An 18,333-nucleotide genomic window follows, 5' to 3' on the forward strand; every position below is an offset into this window, starting at 1 on the left:
TACAAACGATGGGCCGCTTTATCTTCAAGGTTCGCGACACGTGAGCAACCAGACCGATCTCACACCCTTGATTGCGATTACGTTCCATCGACTCTTTGTTCGGCGTTAATCGACGCGTGTATCCGTAAACTAGAAGGGGATTTCGTTTTGACAAGTGTCTGGACACTTGTTTGCAAATAAAACTCGATATTTATTCAGAAATGTTTATTTGTTCTGTTTCACAATGTTAGTATAACGTTATTGAACATCGGTACAGTTATATTCTGTCCTCAATTTTTATTGTCATACGTTGGTAAAGAAACATTTCTACGTGAAAAATTAAATAAATATTAAATAGGTGTTACTGCTTATTAACTGTAATCGCGTGTAAATAAATTTTATGTTCTTTACGATCGATAGAAAAGAACGTTATCGCGTGACTTTATTATGTATATCGGTTTTACGATTGTTGATTCGATTCCGTCGAAAAACGAATAGGAGTAAAGCTTTGTCGATGTCTCGATCGAAACGATAATGTCAAATACCAAGTTCTGCTTGCACTCGAGTAACAGCGTCGCGAGTGAAAACTAGGCTAAACGGTTGTTGCAAGTAGTAAGAGTCAGGAACGTAGGCAGTAGAATCGTACTTACTTCGATCAGACATATCGCAGCGTACTTATACTTATTCCTTGGCTTCTCTTATATCCTTATTCAGATATATTTACGTGACTCCAGAAAATTTATCGAGGGGATCTCTTTTGTCTAAATTAATTCCTAAAGGAAGATAATTTCAACGAATCTTTCCAATTGAACTATTGGAATTATTTGGCATATTTTTTAAAGGTTCGAAAGATATTTAACATTTATCCCTCTTTTCTAAGTTCTTTTCTATTTTAGTATATAACGTACTTTCAAAGGAGGATAGTGGATATTTTCAAGTACATTTGGAATTATTTGATCGTTTCTCAATTTGTCAAAAAAATATCAAACGCTTATTCATTTTCTATAATTTCATGTGCATGCTTCATTTAGCTTTAAAGCACACAGCTGATTTTAATCATTCATAGTTCATTCAATAGTTCAATACGATATAAGAATCATAAAATCGTCTCGATTAAAAGAACAAGTTTCCTGCCGCGTGTTCAAACCGTACCGACACGATAAACATGATCGATTGTCCAGGAAGAAATGCTATTGCCCTACGCTAATTTATTCGATAATTATTACAGCTGTCTAGTAGAACGATGTAGTCGTGATACATCACTCGACACATGGGATATAATACTTTGCACTACGATCTTGCCTATAATTGACACGAATTTATGTTCTTGGCAATGAGCCAAGTCAAACAAGCACCAGCATGACAAAGCACCGTTTCACTCTAAACGCCCATGTGTTGTAGCAGAGAATTTTAGAGACGAGGTACACCCTTACACGCGTTTCAAACGCGGCATCGTAATCCGTAATGACTTAATTATCGAGAGGAAAAATAGTCGTTCATCATTCTCCATGATGAAGCAAATGGTGGTCATTAATTTCCTTTTCTGAAGAATTATGAGGCTGGGTGAATGAGGCCGTGTAATAGGATTTGTGTAACAATTATGAAATTATTATCACGAATTACGAGATGGTAAAAGGTGGAATAATTTAAATACTTTGGTAATGAGCTTCTTTAAGTATTATAATATTAATATCTCACTGGAAATTTCGCGTATTCACATATCATAAGTTTTATATTATTTCGTTTAATTAATAATATTTCATTTTATACGGACGTCATTTCCGTAATATTTAATTAAGTTAACATCTCATACAACTTTTCTCTGTACGAATAAATAATATCGTTAGGCGCGAAAGATTAACACAATACAGAAACCGTGATCATTGGCAAATCCTGGAGCAAACAAAGTCGCCCTGTACAAAGATAATGATCTATGTATGACTTGGCAAGATTCCCGTGCCAAGTCAGCAATTGAAAAAGACAAAGGCGCAATTCGATTCCGGCCATCCAATATTAGATACAACAAAACATTTTAACCACGCGAAAGACCTCCGCATCAAAAACTAGTGATATTCGTGATTATTAGCATATGCGACTTTGTTTCAAGCGACTTTGTGCGAGTTTATGGATTCATACACGCGATGCAAAATACATATTAATTATGCGGAACATTTAAAGAAAAAGAATACGTCTCGCCTCAGATTCCTCATACTTTCGATCGAAGAAAAATCGTACATGATTTAACGCGTATGAAAATTCAACTAATTAATTTTATATTACTTTGCTTGAAATAAAAAGATATTGTAACGAATGAGATTCTAGAACCAGTTAGTTACGCTATTATAGCACATATTCGAGCATATTTCAATTATGTTCGTGAAAACACAAAAATCTTTCCGAAGCAACATAAACCGTGTGAAACAAGGGTCTTTGTCTTTTCTTTCTTCTTCCGAAAGGGATGATGGCCAAGGGAAAAAACTTGGTTTGGTACTTGGCAAGGTGCCAAGTGATCGGTTCTCTCTCGAGTCTCTTTCTCTCGCTGACGGATCATACTAGGAAATGGTAAATAATGTATGTGCCTCGACACGGAAATACACGCGACTTAGGATAGCGAATCGTTGGCCTTCGTTGTGGCCGATCCGCAGTCGAGACACGATCAGTCCGTCATCAGAATATTAATCATCGTCGTATAGATATTCTCATCGCCGCTCGATCCAGCGATCGTTCGCTCTTTTACGTATCTCTACCGTCTGGTGCATATGGCATCCAACTCTCTCTTTTCATCTGTCTTTCGAATGAGACGCGTGTTCTTCCCCAGGATGAGATTTAATCGAATCGATTACCTCAATTAGCGACGCCTTTAAAAATATTCGTGAATGGAAATTTAGATGAACGGTTTGACTACTCGTCTAGTCATCGGCGGCTGTACAGTCGTGCTTTCGTTAAACTCCTCTACTTTACGATACGTGATCAAAGATCAAATTCCGCGATAGTGCAAAGGAGTTCCGATCGGAACAAATGAAATCGATTTAAATTTATTTTATACTTTGGGAAGGGAAGAACTCGACGCGAAGCTGATTCTCACGATGGGAGGCGACAATTTTGTGAAAACGAAGCGTATAGAACTTGGAGAAGATTTTGTATCGGAGAAAATTAATCAAGTAGATCTATTCTCAGGGAGATCTTTAAAATTCTTCGATATTTGTAACGTGAATGTAAATCGATTATAAGAATGCTTCTCCAACTTTAGAAGTTAAGCGCTTTTGTTTAAATGCACTCTAATAGGAAGAGGAAAGAGCTTAATTCAAAATTTGCCTCCTGAATCCTAATCGTATTCTTCTAATACACCCACGCATACCAATTAACGTCTCATCGGGATTCTACTTTCATTGGTAAAATTGAACAGTTCAGAGATCGATTGTTCAGAAAGTCGAAGGAAGATGTATTTCCATGAGTAATCAAAGTGATACCGTTTTATCCGGTCTCCAATCGCGTCGATAAAAAGAAATAGAAATGTATATTGCAATTACGAATTCATCGCTCGTCCGATCTTGAATACCGTTTAACGCACGAGGTGATATCGTGAGTAAAACAAAGGATGATTTATGAGATGATTTGAATAATAGAAGTAGCATTACAAATTGAAAATAGATTATTTCTTCATCGTGAATACGATCGTCACGTTATATTCTTTAAATTCAATGAAGCCCGAAGGTCTTCTGTAAAAGGTTTTAACGATAGGAAGATTCACCGAAATAATTGAAACGATTTATCCGAAACTATTTGTTTCGTTCAAAGGAAGGAAATTCAAGCGCGAAATTTTATTTCTCGCAAGAAGAAACAATTTGTCTGCGGACGATGTAACTATTGGGTTGGCAACTAAGTGATTGCGGATTTTGTCAGTACCACCTAATGACAAAATCCGCAATCACTTAGTTGCCAACCCAATACAAGGAAATATGAATCGATGAAAATCGACATTGACGTTAATAAAACTAATCGATTGGAGTTGTTGAATGTCAAGAAACGCATCGACTAAATCGGCAACGCGAGGCTGACTGTCGCTCGTTCGAAAGTGCCTTCCGTGTCTTATCAGGCTTCGCGGAAGATGATTGCCGATGCAATGCAAAGATAGCACCGCTCCTGACAACGGTTTATTACAATTACTAATCGCGCTTCATCATTACCAGGCGTGCCTCGAACGACTAATTAGATACAGAACTGTAATCGCATCGTTGCGCAAAACCGTCTCACAGTCAGAGAAATGTCCAATGCGGCTATTGCACCGAACAACGTGAGCAAACACGAGCAAACGTGAATTCGACAGAGATGAGTTAAGACTTGAGATATTTCGTTTATGTGGAGAAGGAAAAGAACATAGTTAGAAACGCATACAGTGGCTACAAAAGGTATCGACAGGTCATTGTATTTATTATAGCGTTTCAATATTATTTAATATTTTTATTATAAATTATATCTTTTAAACTTCCTAGTACTTCCATACGATTGCAAAAGTTTGAAACTTATTAGAACGAAATACATATGGAACCTGACAAAAAAGCTCTTCGTTGGAAAATAAATAAGCCAACTATAAAAGAAAAATGTTATCAATTGCGTGCTTTATTGACTCTTGACTGACGGCATTCCACAACTTGCCACCAATTTCTCTAGTTATCTTATTTACGGCCACTGTACACACTCTGTACGCGCTTAAAAATATGCGTACCTATGCTCGTGCTCTGTACAATTCTAAACTACGAATCCACGTGACAAAACCAAGTATCCGATTTCTGAATGGAGCTACCTCAGCGATTTTCACACAGATGCGTGTAACCTTTCGCAACGTGACACGTGAGACGTGTGTTACGCAATTGACCACCATAGCGAACTTGAAAAATACATACAGCATCGATTACTCTAATTATAGATCTTGCAAGACTTAATTACTTACATCATCTTTCCTCCAAGCCTCTCGTATATGCATAGATCATAAACGTAGAATAAATTAACTTCTCTTTACAAGATCACGCTATTTACATAAGAAAACCATTTAGCTGCTCTAAATGTAACTATAACTTCCACAAAAGTAAAACATTCCCATTTAATCGCGACACGGAACAAAGAACGCATATGATCGATGCAAAAGCATTCTCCATCAGAGGAAGGACTTTGCTTTGACAAACGTTTAATTATCCCCTGTTCCTTATGTTGATCCGATTTCACCTGATACATCTTCGATGATTTCACCCGATATATCATCGATGATGTCACCGACTCATCCTCGATAACCCACATTTACATCTCTTGACATTGGTGTACGTCGATACGCGTGCAATTCACGAAACAAGAAGAAAATAAAGGTTCGATACGCGTTTGGATCGGTTTCCTTTGTGATACGAGCAACCGACACTTCCGGAGTGGTTGAATCAGCGATTTTTTGTAAACCGACACCGGTGACTCACGTTGCTTTATCGGGTCTCTATTTTTTCCTTTTTTTTTTTTTTTTTTTTTCACTGGACGAAGAACACCGATTGCTACACGACATTCGTATCGTAACGCGGTTCATAGGTCAGCAACCTCCATGCTTTTCAAATACAAACAATATTGACGGAGAAAAGAGGAAGAAATGTCGCGGTATCTGCGCGTTCAACTGCAACCGCGGAGTTATGCATGCAATGTCTGAAGAAAGCGCTCGAACGCTTATCACAAAACACGTTTATTGTGTGTGAAGAAATTCACGTAAGAAGCATTTTGAAATCTTACATTATCATCGTAACGAGACACGACTGTCCCGATTGCGTTACATTAGTCGTTTCTTGGCTCTCGATCGACGATAAAATTGAAAAATTATTGGAAACGGATATTTCGGGTTAAAACGTTCCGAACGATCACGACTTACTACGATACGACGGCATACAGAATTTTCTATCACGTCGTTTATAAACGGAGAACAAATTAACGATCCTAAATGAAATCTCATAGTTGGAATGGATTAAGCTAACAATCAAACGCGATTATCTTTCTTGCAAATACTTGGAAACTAGATTCCTTGGAAATCTAAATTCTACAAAATATAGATCTACTAATGTCAACATCTTTTGGATCTCGGTATCGTCTAATTTAAGAAATTACACTTTCCTAATTGCCAGTCGCGTCATAATCTTTCAAGAACACACGAAAATGTAATATTCGCGTTAAAATTCCGAGTATCGTACCTCGCAAGATAAATAGTAACGGTTAACAGCAGTCATACTTTGCGGAACGGGACGAACCGAAAACTTCCACTACCGTTCAGCATAACTAATTTCGGCGAAGCGCGCGTTTTTATCGCGCCAACGATTCTGAATTCTAATAAGAAAACGCGCAAAATGACCTCGTAAAATCACACGGTGGCCGTTGTTCGATTCTTAACAATCTTCCATGCGATACATTTCAATCGTGTACGGCGGCGAATTAAGAAAAACGAACGTCAGGTTGCCTCGAGGTTATTCCTAAATCTGTTATCTCGAAACTATTCCACGAACAGGTGCACGCAAGATTTTAAATTGACCTCTTACCTGACCTGCCACCTGCCTGGGTCGAGTAAGGTCAGTTAGGGTCAAACACCTGTGCACTGTGCATGTTCGATGATTTCAGCGGTTTTTATCGAAAAAGAAAGAAGGTACAAAAATTTGTGAGAAGCCAATGTCGAAAGGACTCGATGTCGTTTCAATTCCAATCTCTTTGATACGAACACACCAAGCGACATCTTCGCTGTTATAATTTTGTTTGCCACGCCTTTTTGAACTCAATATTGGCGAAGATTCTTGTACGTACGAAGTATCGTTTAAACTTAAGTTTCAGTTAACTTCGGAGTATCCTAACTCTACATAAATTATTCAACTAGTTACAGCAACCTATATAGTAGTACAATTTCCGCTAACTGAATCCAAATTATTATAAATTACCTGACGATATCGGTTGAGAGTTGAGTTAAATCATTCGTACTAACAGTTGTGTTGAAACAAAAATATGACGAACAAATAAAATAAAATGAACAAAGATATATCGCATAAAAATATACTTACGCACTGCGGTACAACGCGATCGTTCGAATTAGCCTTTTTCTCACACTGGCAACGTGACGATGTTTACAATAACGCGAGATACTATCTGACGATGATACGTCATAATTCGATGGAAAATCTTAGTTTCGTATCGCTGATAAAAGAACGCTGTTTAAATAAAATCCGAGCGTAGATCAACGAATCCTTAAACGATTGATTATATCAGAAGATTAAACTTTATGACTGACGATAAACTTGCAGTTTTAGAAAGAAATTCGGAAGCCAATCTTTCGTTAAGCTCGACCCACTTCTACTTTTCTTCTACCTTCATCTTGAACAATGCTAGCCGATTCTAATGAGAATCAAGTATAGTGAATTAAGGTAGACGTCTGAAACATGAATCGTACGAATCACTGGGCGGAATTACATGGCATAAAAGATCCATCGATTGTTGATGTCGTGATAAAGGAAAAAAACGTTAGTACAAAGGCAATCACGAGAGTACTAACACGAAAATATATTGCTCTGTAGTATAAAGATCCACGTTTGGACGATCGAAGATCGGTTTTGTATTCAAGGAGCGGCTAGCAGAAGATGCGAAGGCGTTGAATACTGATGCCGTTTGCGTTGACAAAGACCTCTTCAAGGTCGGGGTCGCTATTCGATACCTCTTGTGCACTTCTTCGTCTTTTCTCGAGTAACAGATCCTTCGTGAGCCTTCGCTGCACCGTTAAACGCGACGTTGTTCTCGGAAAAGGACTCGAAAAAGGAAGAGAAAGAGGGAATTTCGTATGTCACGACAGATATGTGGAATTCAACGAATCGTTGAATGTTTTTGGCTAAATACGGTTGCCCGACCAACTACTCTGTATATTTTATGTAAAATTATGTGTAGCTATAAAGAAGAAAATAACTCGGAATCTATTTTTGTTTCTGTTGTTGTCAGATTTACGAATTTATTTTCCATTTACATATTATTGCACTCTACGGTGATGATTTCGTAGCTTGAAAACGAAGCAGATAGGAAATCATTCAAAAACTTTGTTCGCTCTTCTTTTCGGGAATCGACGATAAACGTTGAAGTACGGTATATTCTACGTAGAAGCTGAAGATCTATTTTGCTCTTGTTATTCCGAAATTTCCAACATTTATATTCTATGATTCTACTCTTCAGAGATGATTTGATAGTTTGAAGATACAGCGAATCGTTGATATAGTTTTGCTCAAAAATTGGCAGAGGAATAGATAAAAAGCAATTCGATTATTTCGTGATCGATAACAGAACGACATAGTTTTGCAGGTGTTGCGTACACCTTCGAATGCTTCGATTTTCATACTATCGATCGCGCGCCAACTGAAAATCAGGGAAAGTCCCGTATCTGTTCTTTCCCATGTACAGGCGTTAATCAGCAACAATGTCATTAACCGAGCCATTCATCTAAGGGAAATGAAAAAGTAACGAGCACGTCGATAAATCAATCTAATAATGAACACGCACTGTAAATAATACGTATCAATCTTTATAAGTCACATAACTGGGAATATTTCAAGCGATATAAAGAACGATATAAGGAGAGAGAGAAAAAGAGAGAAACAGTATGTTTCGTTATAAAGTTAGAGAAATAATCGAAGCTCATGTACGTTGAACTTTTTAGCGACGAAATCACATTGTACACGATAGAATATTGCTACGACAAGTTCAAACAAACCGATGTCCTAGTTACCTTCAGTTACGTATCTTGCTCTTAACGCGATATACGATCACTACTTTTAGATTATTTGTTCTTAATAAACAAGGATGAAGTTCGACGAAACTAATTTTCTTCTTGCAAATCGAAAGAATGTTTCTTTAAAGAAAAAAGAAAAAAGACGATTCTAAATCATTCTCAGAATCATTTTACTCTACTTTTCTGTATTTTGCCCTATTTTACCCTATGCAAGAGAAACAAATTAAGTCGTTAGATCATAGGCATCGTTACGTCTTTTATACCAACAGGTACTAAAAACACGTGTTCCTTTTCAACATAAAGTACATCCTTTTAATCGCAAGATAATAAACCTTCTCCACATAATCCTTATATAATGCATTTGCTTAACGAGATTAACTTAACGAGAAGATCCAGAAAATCGAAAAAAGAAACGTTCAAACGCGTTCAGAAAATACATAAAGATACGTAAAAGGAAGATTTTCTTGCATTTAAAGCGTAGAACGCTCGTAAAGATTATAATACGTCCATAAAGCATCTAATAAATCTCAACAAATTCCACGTAACTATGGTACGAGATTTTGAAAAATCATGCATCCGGCGCTCTTCAAAATCGTGAATCATCCTCTGTATGAAACGCTACACATAATCGTCACGGGACAAATATGTATATAACACCTGCAAAATCACGAAAAGCGTCTCGATCGTTCGCTTTGGCTCTTTTCCATCGTGGCGCGCATTATGTTACTTTTCACTGGAAACACACACACACGCACACACCTTACGAAACTTGTTATCAGCGATAAGAAGCGACGATAGGGTGCCGCGTGTAGACAAACGTAACTATCAAGTGGCATTTCACTGCCTCGTGGCCTCGATTCTGCAAAAGATCGCGCTAGAAGCGAAATTACGTCGGCAATTGAGCGTGCATTTCTGTCATCGTAAATCACCGAATCATTTGCTAGTTTAACGTCGAAATAAAACTTTCGTTAAAATAGAATTTTTACCAATATCCTTAGCCGTCCCTAAACTTTTTTTAAATATATAGCTTCTTGGTAATTTTCCTTTTTCGTAATTTTAAGCTTATAGCGTAATAATATAGAAGAGCACACCGATTAGGAAGATTACTAAACGCGACTAGAAAAATATTAAGCACGTTCTTGGACTTCCCTTTCGTAATCACTGTGCGGATTAGTCGAATGTTCGCGGCAATATGTACTTCCTTCCTTAAGCGCCATCGTGTAAAAACACAGACCTTTATCAGTCTACTTTAACGTCTAACACAAAATTCCCTTAACCAGTTAGTTGCGGCGACTTCTTTGAAAAACGTGTATCTAAAATGTATCGCAAAACGTAAGCGATGACGAGTATACTCGTCCAAAACAGCTAACTGGTTAATTATCTTGATATGATGACATGATGACGTCTTCTACTAAAATGAAATCTTCGATGAATCTATCCAACCGTTGAGCGCTCAAAGGAAAGACAGCTAAAAAGAATGGAAAGGATATAGAAGATAAAATCACTATTCACGGCAATATCTACGCCTTTCTTCTTGGATTACTATCCGTTTCGTGAAGGATTTTAGGGGAGATGCTTAAAAGTCAGGGTTTTTCACGATCAAGAATCACGGATTTACATTCACGTTTGGCCTTTCAGACGCTTGTCTAGTGTCTATCTTCTGATCCGAAAGGTCGGCGTGGTTGATACATCGGTCGACCCAGTTACCCAGTTCGTTCCTAGGCAGCCCCGTCGTTAAATTTATCAAGCGAGTTGCCTACGCAGGAATTCCGCTTTAAAAATCGATCTCTCCCATCCGGCAACAAATTTCAACCGAATGTGTCCAGCCTGGTAAAATCGATCGTCCTACCTGTTCCTTATCGCCATTTCGCGCGACGTTATTACCATGCGTTACGTCCGCGACACGTGCATAACGACGATGTTAAAGGTAGATAGACGGGATAGATATGGAATCATTACGAAAGAGAAAACAGCGATTATTACAAGAGTCGTGGTGGAGGCACGAAATCCACGCTAGTTTGAAATTGGGTCATGGAAACGGGGCACACGTCAGACCTGATAACTTTACCAATCAAAATGTCAACTTTTTGACAAGTGAACGAGATATGACGATCATCTTGTGTGTTTGGGTTTATGTGGAGTAAGCGTTGGACTTGTTCCTTTTATCTTGTTTTGGGAGTAGGTGGGACTGAGTCGAGAAAATTTGTTTACTCGAATTGGGAATTAAGTTAAGAACCGAGAGGCGAAACGAACGTAAACGATATTATTTTCAATAGAACGAATTTCCATGGGAATGTTGTGTACCAGACAGGGTTACGCACCTGTAGAATGTTAAACGAAGTAATAACAACTATCTTTAGTGATAGTAACACACATATACGACATTATAATTCTCGTTTTGTACAATTTTTATAGAACAATGGCTTTCATTTATTTCACACAATATATACAATATGGACATATAGTTTTCATGTTTTATTCATTTTTATTGCTGCTATTATCACATATTGAATTTACGAGAAAGTATTGAAAGAACAAGAAGCTAAAAGCAGCGAAATCGACGACGTCAAAAATTCCCAAGGCTGTTCGTTAAACTAAGAACAGCATGGTCTGTAATTTGAAATTGTATTATCGTGTTTTCTGCGCGTTTCTCAAGGTAGCTGGGGCATAAAACGTCTCGTGCTTCGACCGAATAGCCGGCCACAGGTAATTACGTCAACGGCGACGATTATTGATTTGCAGATTTGCAAGGATCGCCTATCAACTCAGAGGAAAATGTCACGATTACGTTCCACGTGGCTTATAATCGGCAATTGTCGAAGCTTTCCTCGAGCAAAAAATTGTCAAATAGAAATAAATCCCAAAAGGAGATATCACAGCTTAACAATTCACGTTATTTCAAACCATTGCTTATTTTATGTAACGTGTTTGATAAGCAGCTGCAAGTTCGTTTTTAAAGACATATTATGCAATTTGTATTGTTTATAAGTTCGAAGAAGTATGAAATTTACTTCTGTAAAATTAAGTTCAATCCTTAACTACTACGGTGAAAATACAGTGCAAATACGTTGAAGTAATTACAATTACTGTAACTACCTTGAAACAATTAGGAGTAAACTATCATGGATTAATAATTCATATTTTATCAAAATACTAAATGACGTGTCGTCTATAGGAAATTGTTGGAAATTAAATTTAATTTCACACCTGAGAATTGATCACCACAGTGACCTTCTTATTAATGATTTTTCTGAAGTCATAACTACTTTCAGTTTCCTTCCGTTCTAGTGAAAACTTTTAAAAGCATTGAAGATTGATAATAGTGTTTCTTATAAAACTCTATTTTCCTCTTCTTCTTCTTCTCTCTCTCTCTCTCTCTCTCTCTCTCTCTCTCTCTCTCTCTCTCTCTCTCCTTTGCACTTTCAATCTTAAAGAAGGAGAAGAATATTTTATCAAATTAGCGCGTTAGAAAAATTCTGTGAAGGTTTATTTTTCAATGAGACCCCATAGCCTTGACGAATAGGCATCGATCGAACTTCTACAGCTGCTGAATACTATGAAACCTCCTTCCGTCCCGATCTTTGCTCGTGCCTAAAGCATTCCACCCTCTCGACACCAAGAGGAAGCAAATGACTCTAATAGTAAGAAGAGATTCTTAGAAACGAGCTACGTGAGACGGAAAAAATGTTCTCGAGCAACTAGACAACGTTTAATCTTCCTTGTCTTCCTCGTTTCGACCATGAAGATCGCGCAATCGCGTTCTTTTCCTTCGATTTTGCTTCACGTGGACATGATCGCACGTGACATGTAATTGCAATGCTGTCATCGTGATTTACGCCACAATGTCTTCGGTATATCTTTTTTTTTTTTTTTTCGTTAATCTACGATCTTCTTCGCAACTAATTCGTGTCTTTTCGTCGCCGGAGGTGCGAGCGATAAGCCATGGTACGTTTATTTACGAGTTGTTTCAGTGTTGTAAATTAAATGATGTTATGCTTTGTGAAAGGAACAGGAAATTGTTATGAAAAAATTGTTAATTGTAATACGTTATTGTCTGTGTGTGTGTGTGTGTCCTTGAAAGACATAAAAATGTAATATTTTTAGTACGATTTTTAAAGTTGCTAATTTACGTATGAGTTAAAGTAACGTCGTATCTTGTACGTAAGAGATATTGAAGAATTATGGTGATACAATAGAATGCTTGAGTACTAATGCGATTAAACACGCCCACGATTCGTCACGTTGCCTTGAAGAATTTGTTCGTCATAAAACAGAAAGGGACATTGTGGTCAATTTATCTTTATCTTGTGCAAAATTATTATTATTATATAGGATGTTTCATCGATAATAAATGTCTATATTATCTGTGATGTCGAATGCAACAAACAGTGATTAATTGCTCTTGAGTAGCTCAACTTAAAACTGGAGTTTTCAAATATTCCATATCAAAAGGATTTTCAAATACTTCAATACATCTCGAAATATAAATCATTTTTCCTGGTATCTCTGCCTACTTGTGATGTTGGAGAAAACAATTACTAATTTAAGAAGCTTCGTACTCAAACTCTAATAGCAACAAAGACCAATAGGAGAATACAGAATTATATTACAAACCCGTAAAAATCTGTAGAAAATCATTTTCTTATACAAGATATTCTGCTGTTCGTTGAGGTAGATTTTCAACCTGAAAAACATATGTACGTCTAGTTGTAATTTATTCGATCATGATTATAATTTTCTCTGTTGGAATATGTAATTTAATATATACGATCATTCTACTTACAAGTTCCTTCACAAAAAGTCAATTATATTCCAGTTAATTACAAAAAGCGTTTTCAATCTAAGTACGTCAGACGTACGTTAATGAATGGACAAAACGACGAGTCTTCGTCATTAAGAAAACCGATGTTCGGGCATGAGACACGATGTTAAACTTCCGCCAGATCAATTAGATCACGTTGATTCGTACACGTGTCTGGGTTCGCGATCATTCGCCAGACCGATCGTCTTTATCACTGCCCACGCAATATTACTTGCCGCTTCAATGACGATACAAATCCTTGAATTCCACCGACGATTTTACCTGGTGTTCGAGTCACGATCAAAATCCGCAAAGAAAAAGGAAGAGGAAAAGGGAGACGTGAATGATTCAGAATTGGTAGCTTCTCGGCACGTACACGCGTCTACAACAAGAACACTACCGTTCAAAGATATTCAGATACTCGCAGAAAGATATTCAAAAGTCAATAAGTACAATTCTTGCTCGTTAGTTTATCTTCCACGTGATCTTTCGCCTACTTAACGTGCTACCGCCAATCATTGAAACTAAGAGAGGATTTGTCGTGAAGAAGTTCGATATTTCCATATGTAAATATTTCAACTTTAATTTAAACATTTTTCAAAGTTGAAAACCGACCGACCTTTTGTATTTTTTATAAAAGAACGTGCGTGTTTTTCTAACACATTTATTTAATTTCCCTCGTCGAATCGAACGTCTTATTATTTTACGTTAAACATTTCCCCGCGTCATTAACTTTGCAACTACGATATTTACATAAATAATATCGCGTGTACGTTTAAAGGCAAAAATCATGTACAGTACGTAGATAGTTGTGTTCGAATACTTCTGATCAGAGGTGTCTATACTATACGATTGTGTTACGAGGGCGTCGGAAGGAGTGGCCCATTCACGCGTGACACACACGCTCTCGCAACTACGCTTACTCCGCTTACGTTCATTCATAAAAATCACACCGTTCCTGGAACCAGCTCGCGTCGAGTTTATTACGCGATTCGTAAGACGCGGAAGCGTGATCCAGGTTTGAATCATTGACACTGAATGGAAACGAGCGGTGGTAATCTTTATAGCCATGGAATTTACCTCGTCGTCGTGGGTTTTCGTTATGAGAAAACAAGTTTATCCTGTGGAAGTATTTTGATAGTCACCGCGATAGAATTTTTGATGACTAGTGTTGAGTCTTTTCCCCATAGGCGTCTCCTGCCTCTTGGATGTCCAAACTGTAACAATGGAGATTATCGAGTGAGTTCCCTTGTTTGTCTTGTGAGTGAATGGATTTATTGATCGATCATCCTGACATTTCATGTTGATATAATGAATTATAGGATATAATAATATCATTGATCTGGTAGAAGAGCGATTATATATAAGACATACGTTTTTCTCTATGCAAATCGCGATGTTTATTTTCGTCGATCTCATGTACGTAAGTTATATCGAACCTAAATCCATACGAGCAGAATTGATTAACATAAGCATCCTCTGGAGCTCGAGATACACTTGAAGCGCGTGTTTCGCAGAATCCTGCTCGAGTCCTACGTATTTAGGGTGGAATGCATTAGGTTAAAAATAATACTCGAAGGATGGAATAATCCAGCCTTATAATACAAATTTTACATTAAATTTTTGTAGCCATTCGAAGAACTACTCGACCAACTCTATCCTAACTACGATACACAGGTACGAGTCATAGATGAACGAATCGTTCGAATCCGATATTTTGGTACAATATTTCAATGCGATATTATCCAGTTATAATTCTTACTTATTAAACGAATTTACAAAAAGCTAAAAAACCACACGCGTATATACAATTAAATGTAATTAATTAAAATTAATTAATTAATTAATAAGAATGAATTAAAAAAGGTTTGGAAAATGTTAGTTCTCTTCCAAAATTACTTTTCGGAAGTATGGTTGCTGCTAAAGATTTCTAATTAAGGATTAATAACGAAATCCTCGAGTTGGAATTTAAAAAAGACAAGCAGGTTATTTCGTTTAGACGATGAATCATCGCCTTTTATGCAAACTGTACATATTCTGAATCCTCAACGGAGGTTCGAGTGCAGCAAGAATTCTCTCTGGATCAGACTGTGCACATCGATTATTCGAATGAATATCTCTTTTATCCGTTACCGTATTGTGAGTCACGGCATAACTTTGCGTTTACGAGGAGCTAGCCGAGGCTACGGTTACGATTTAATGCTCGTTTCACGATTTATTGGCGTGTCATTTCGCTAACAATGAAAAGGACCACAGAGCGGTTCTAAAAACCACTTCAACCGATACCGCATTTATCACGTAATTGTACTATTAAAATGTTTCAGACATTAGAATGTTACATGTAATGATTGTCACTTAACGATTTATGGTTCTGTGATGAGCTAAATGATACGATAGCGATCCTAATATACTATACTTCTCGGTAAGATGTGTATTTTAATGAAAAAGTAAAATAGTATGTACCTAATAAATAAATTAGATGCCGATGTTGTAGATAGAGATTTATTTACAATGAATTTCTCGATAATTGATGCCAGGCGAACAAAGTTTCTTCTTAACGATACGGTAGCTTGCAATTTCTTGAATCACTGTAGTTTTTGCTTATTAAAAGATAATTACTACGTGGTAAAGACGTTTATCCGCTAACGTAGATTATATTTCTTACTACTTCTTACAAATCGAATTACAGGTTTGTTCCTTTTATCGCTGTCTTACTACAATATATCAAAGTACAAAATATATGTACTTTTGGACCATGCTTTTAATACTTTTAGGACATTCCTAAAAGTATTTCTCTGATTTGTCGATCACGAAAGAAATTGGAAATGAATTACAGGATATTATTAGGTGAGACGAGCATTATAAAACGTTCGAACAACATCTTCCAAGGGGCACTCCAAAAAATAAAATACTGAATAACAACCAATGATAGTACCTATTCATTTTTGTTTCTCTATCCTTTACTCGATGTACGATAAATGTTACAGAATCTTATTCTCAATTTCTTAGTCAACAAATCCATTCGTTGTGAGAATCAACGAGCAACTTCATCGTCAATGAAATCGTAAGATAACAGATCTTACGCATCAGTGATTGATGAAAATTTGCTGCGATTCAGTCAAGAATAAGAGACAATTTTACGTCCAGAAAATTAACGATGATTCAGTCAGGAATAGGATATAAGGAAAACGGAAACGCGTACTTACACGCGCGGCGTTTTATTCGCCGGAATATTAATTCCTTTTATTCATCGTGGCTAGATAACTGTATCATGCCGCAATGGAATCACCAGCCAGGTCAATCCCCTCGACATCACCATCTGTCCCATTTATATTTTTTCAACGTGCGAAATATAGCGGCCCGGCCATCAAACGAGATAATAAGAATCGCCTTATTATTTCATATAATTTTTACTCTATTAAAAAGCTACATATGAAACACCAACTTCAGCATAATTGTAGAAATATCAAATTATCCTTCAATTTTTGAAACTTATATTTTCTCAGATGTGAATTAATTTAGATGTGAATTCCAGGATGTGAATTAACAGTAATATAAAACGAAAATTATAATTTCATATATCAATGAAACGAATGTGCAATCGTTATTTAAGAAAGTCCATTGAATGGAATCTATTTACCTGTTGCAGAACTACCTGTCTCAATTTGGCTACTTACAACCTATCAATCCAACAAGTGGTGGAATTATATCTCAGGATACACTCTCGAAAGCGATCTCGGAATTTCAAGCTTTTGCTGGATTAAATATTACAGGTGAGTCTCGTATTCCGATTTTTTATAACGTATTTATTAATGTAGTAACAAAATATCAAGGAAAGATAGATACCTTTGCTCTTAGAGAAAAGTCTCAGTAAGAATTACTGGTACGTCCAGTCAAAATTTACGAAAGACATCAGACCGTCGTATAATAACGAGGAAGCCATTTAAAAATAATAGTGCGATAATAATGCGAATAATAGGAAACCAATGTAAGACTACAGCGGACTAATAGTCTAAAAATAATTCAATGGAATAACAGAAAAGTGTAAGAATAGTCAAATAGAATGAGCCAAGGATATTTCAGTGGAATAGGAGGAATATAATGAAAGAACGCTGCGGTAAACTATTCTAAAAATAATTCAATGAAACTGCAGAAAGAAATAATACAAGAATAATCGAATAAATATCCCAACAGAATGTTAAAGAACGAATGCAAAAATATTCCGACAGAAAAGTTCAAGAATAATTCAAAATTAATGCAACAAACAATCCAAAAATAATTCGATACAGCTTATACGGAAATAATAGGGACGAGAATATTCCGATTGAATAATCCAAGAAAAATTCCAATGGAATAAAAGAAGAAAATAATGCCAAACTATTCCAAGCGAAAAGTCTACAAATAATTCGAGATAAATTCAAAGTATGCCAAAATTCTGACAAAACTCCACTACGCGCTTCTTTCTTCTATCCAAACACCTCGAATGATCTACTCTAATCGTACGAATGCAACAGTCTTAGTCTTATCAATTAATTTTTACAAACGTCCTTGCGATCGTACTATATTAAAACCGTAATTGAGTTTAATAGTTGTCGCGAATGAATGAATCATGCCGGTGGATGGTATCTGTTCGGTGTCCCTCTGACATTACTATACTGTTTGCTCTGACTCAGAGAAAACCTCGCAGCAAGCTGTAAATTGGCTAGATAGAAGCGATGAAATAGATGCGAATGATGTGTGCCTCGCCACGTATTATTTCACAGTTCGATCCAAAAAGTAG

General features: G+C 36.7%; 1 protein-coding gene and 1 long non-coding RNA gene across 14 annotated transcripts in view; one reads left to right on the plus strand and one right to left on the minus strand.

Annotated features, from left to right (window-relative positions):
- Positions 1-18,333, minus strand: part of LOC110119638 — a 72,547-nt gene that overhangs the window by 38,473 nt on the left and 15,741 nt on the right. For 8 of the 10 annotated variants that reach the window (XR_007225420.1, XR_007225418.1, XR_007225423.1 and 5 more), the window contains one exon: positions 14,634-14,770. This is a non-coding gene — a long non-coding RNA (uncharacterized LOC110119638). Of the gene's footprint in view, positions 1-12,121; positions 13,836-14,633; positions 14,771-18,333 lie in introns of those variants that run through there. The other 2 variants (XR_007225424.1, XR_007225422.1) reach the window with 2 other exon arrangements.
- Positions 1-18,333, plus strand: part of LOC100647268 (matrix metalloproteinase-14) — a 40,500-nt gene that overhangs the window by 3,187 nt on the left and 18,980 nt on the right. For all 4 annotated transcript variants that reach the window (XM_012312685.3, XM_003398314.4, XM_012312686.3 and 1 more), the window contains exon 2: positions 17,203-17,326. In XM_012312685.3, coding sequence (XP_012168075.1) covers positions 17,203-17,326 — 124 coding nt within the window. The remainder of the gene's footprint in view (positions 1-17,202; positions 17,327-18,333) is intronic.

Source organism: Bombus terrestris, chromosome 10, assembly GCF_910591885.1.
Source record: "Bombus terrestris chromosome 10, iyBomTerr1.2, whole genome shotgun sequence".
In the NCBI taxonomy this organism is placed as follows: Eukaryota; Metazoa; Arthropoda; class Insecta; order Hymenoptera; family Apidae; genus Bombus; species Bombus terrestris.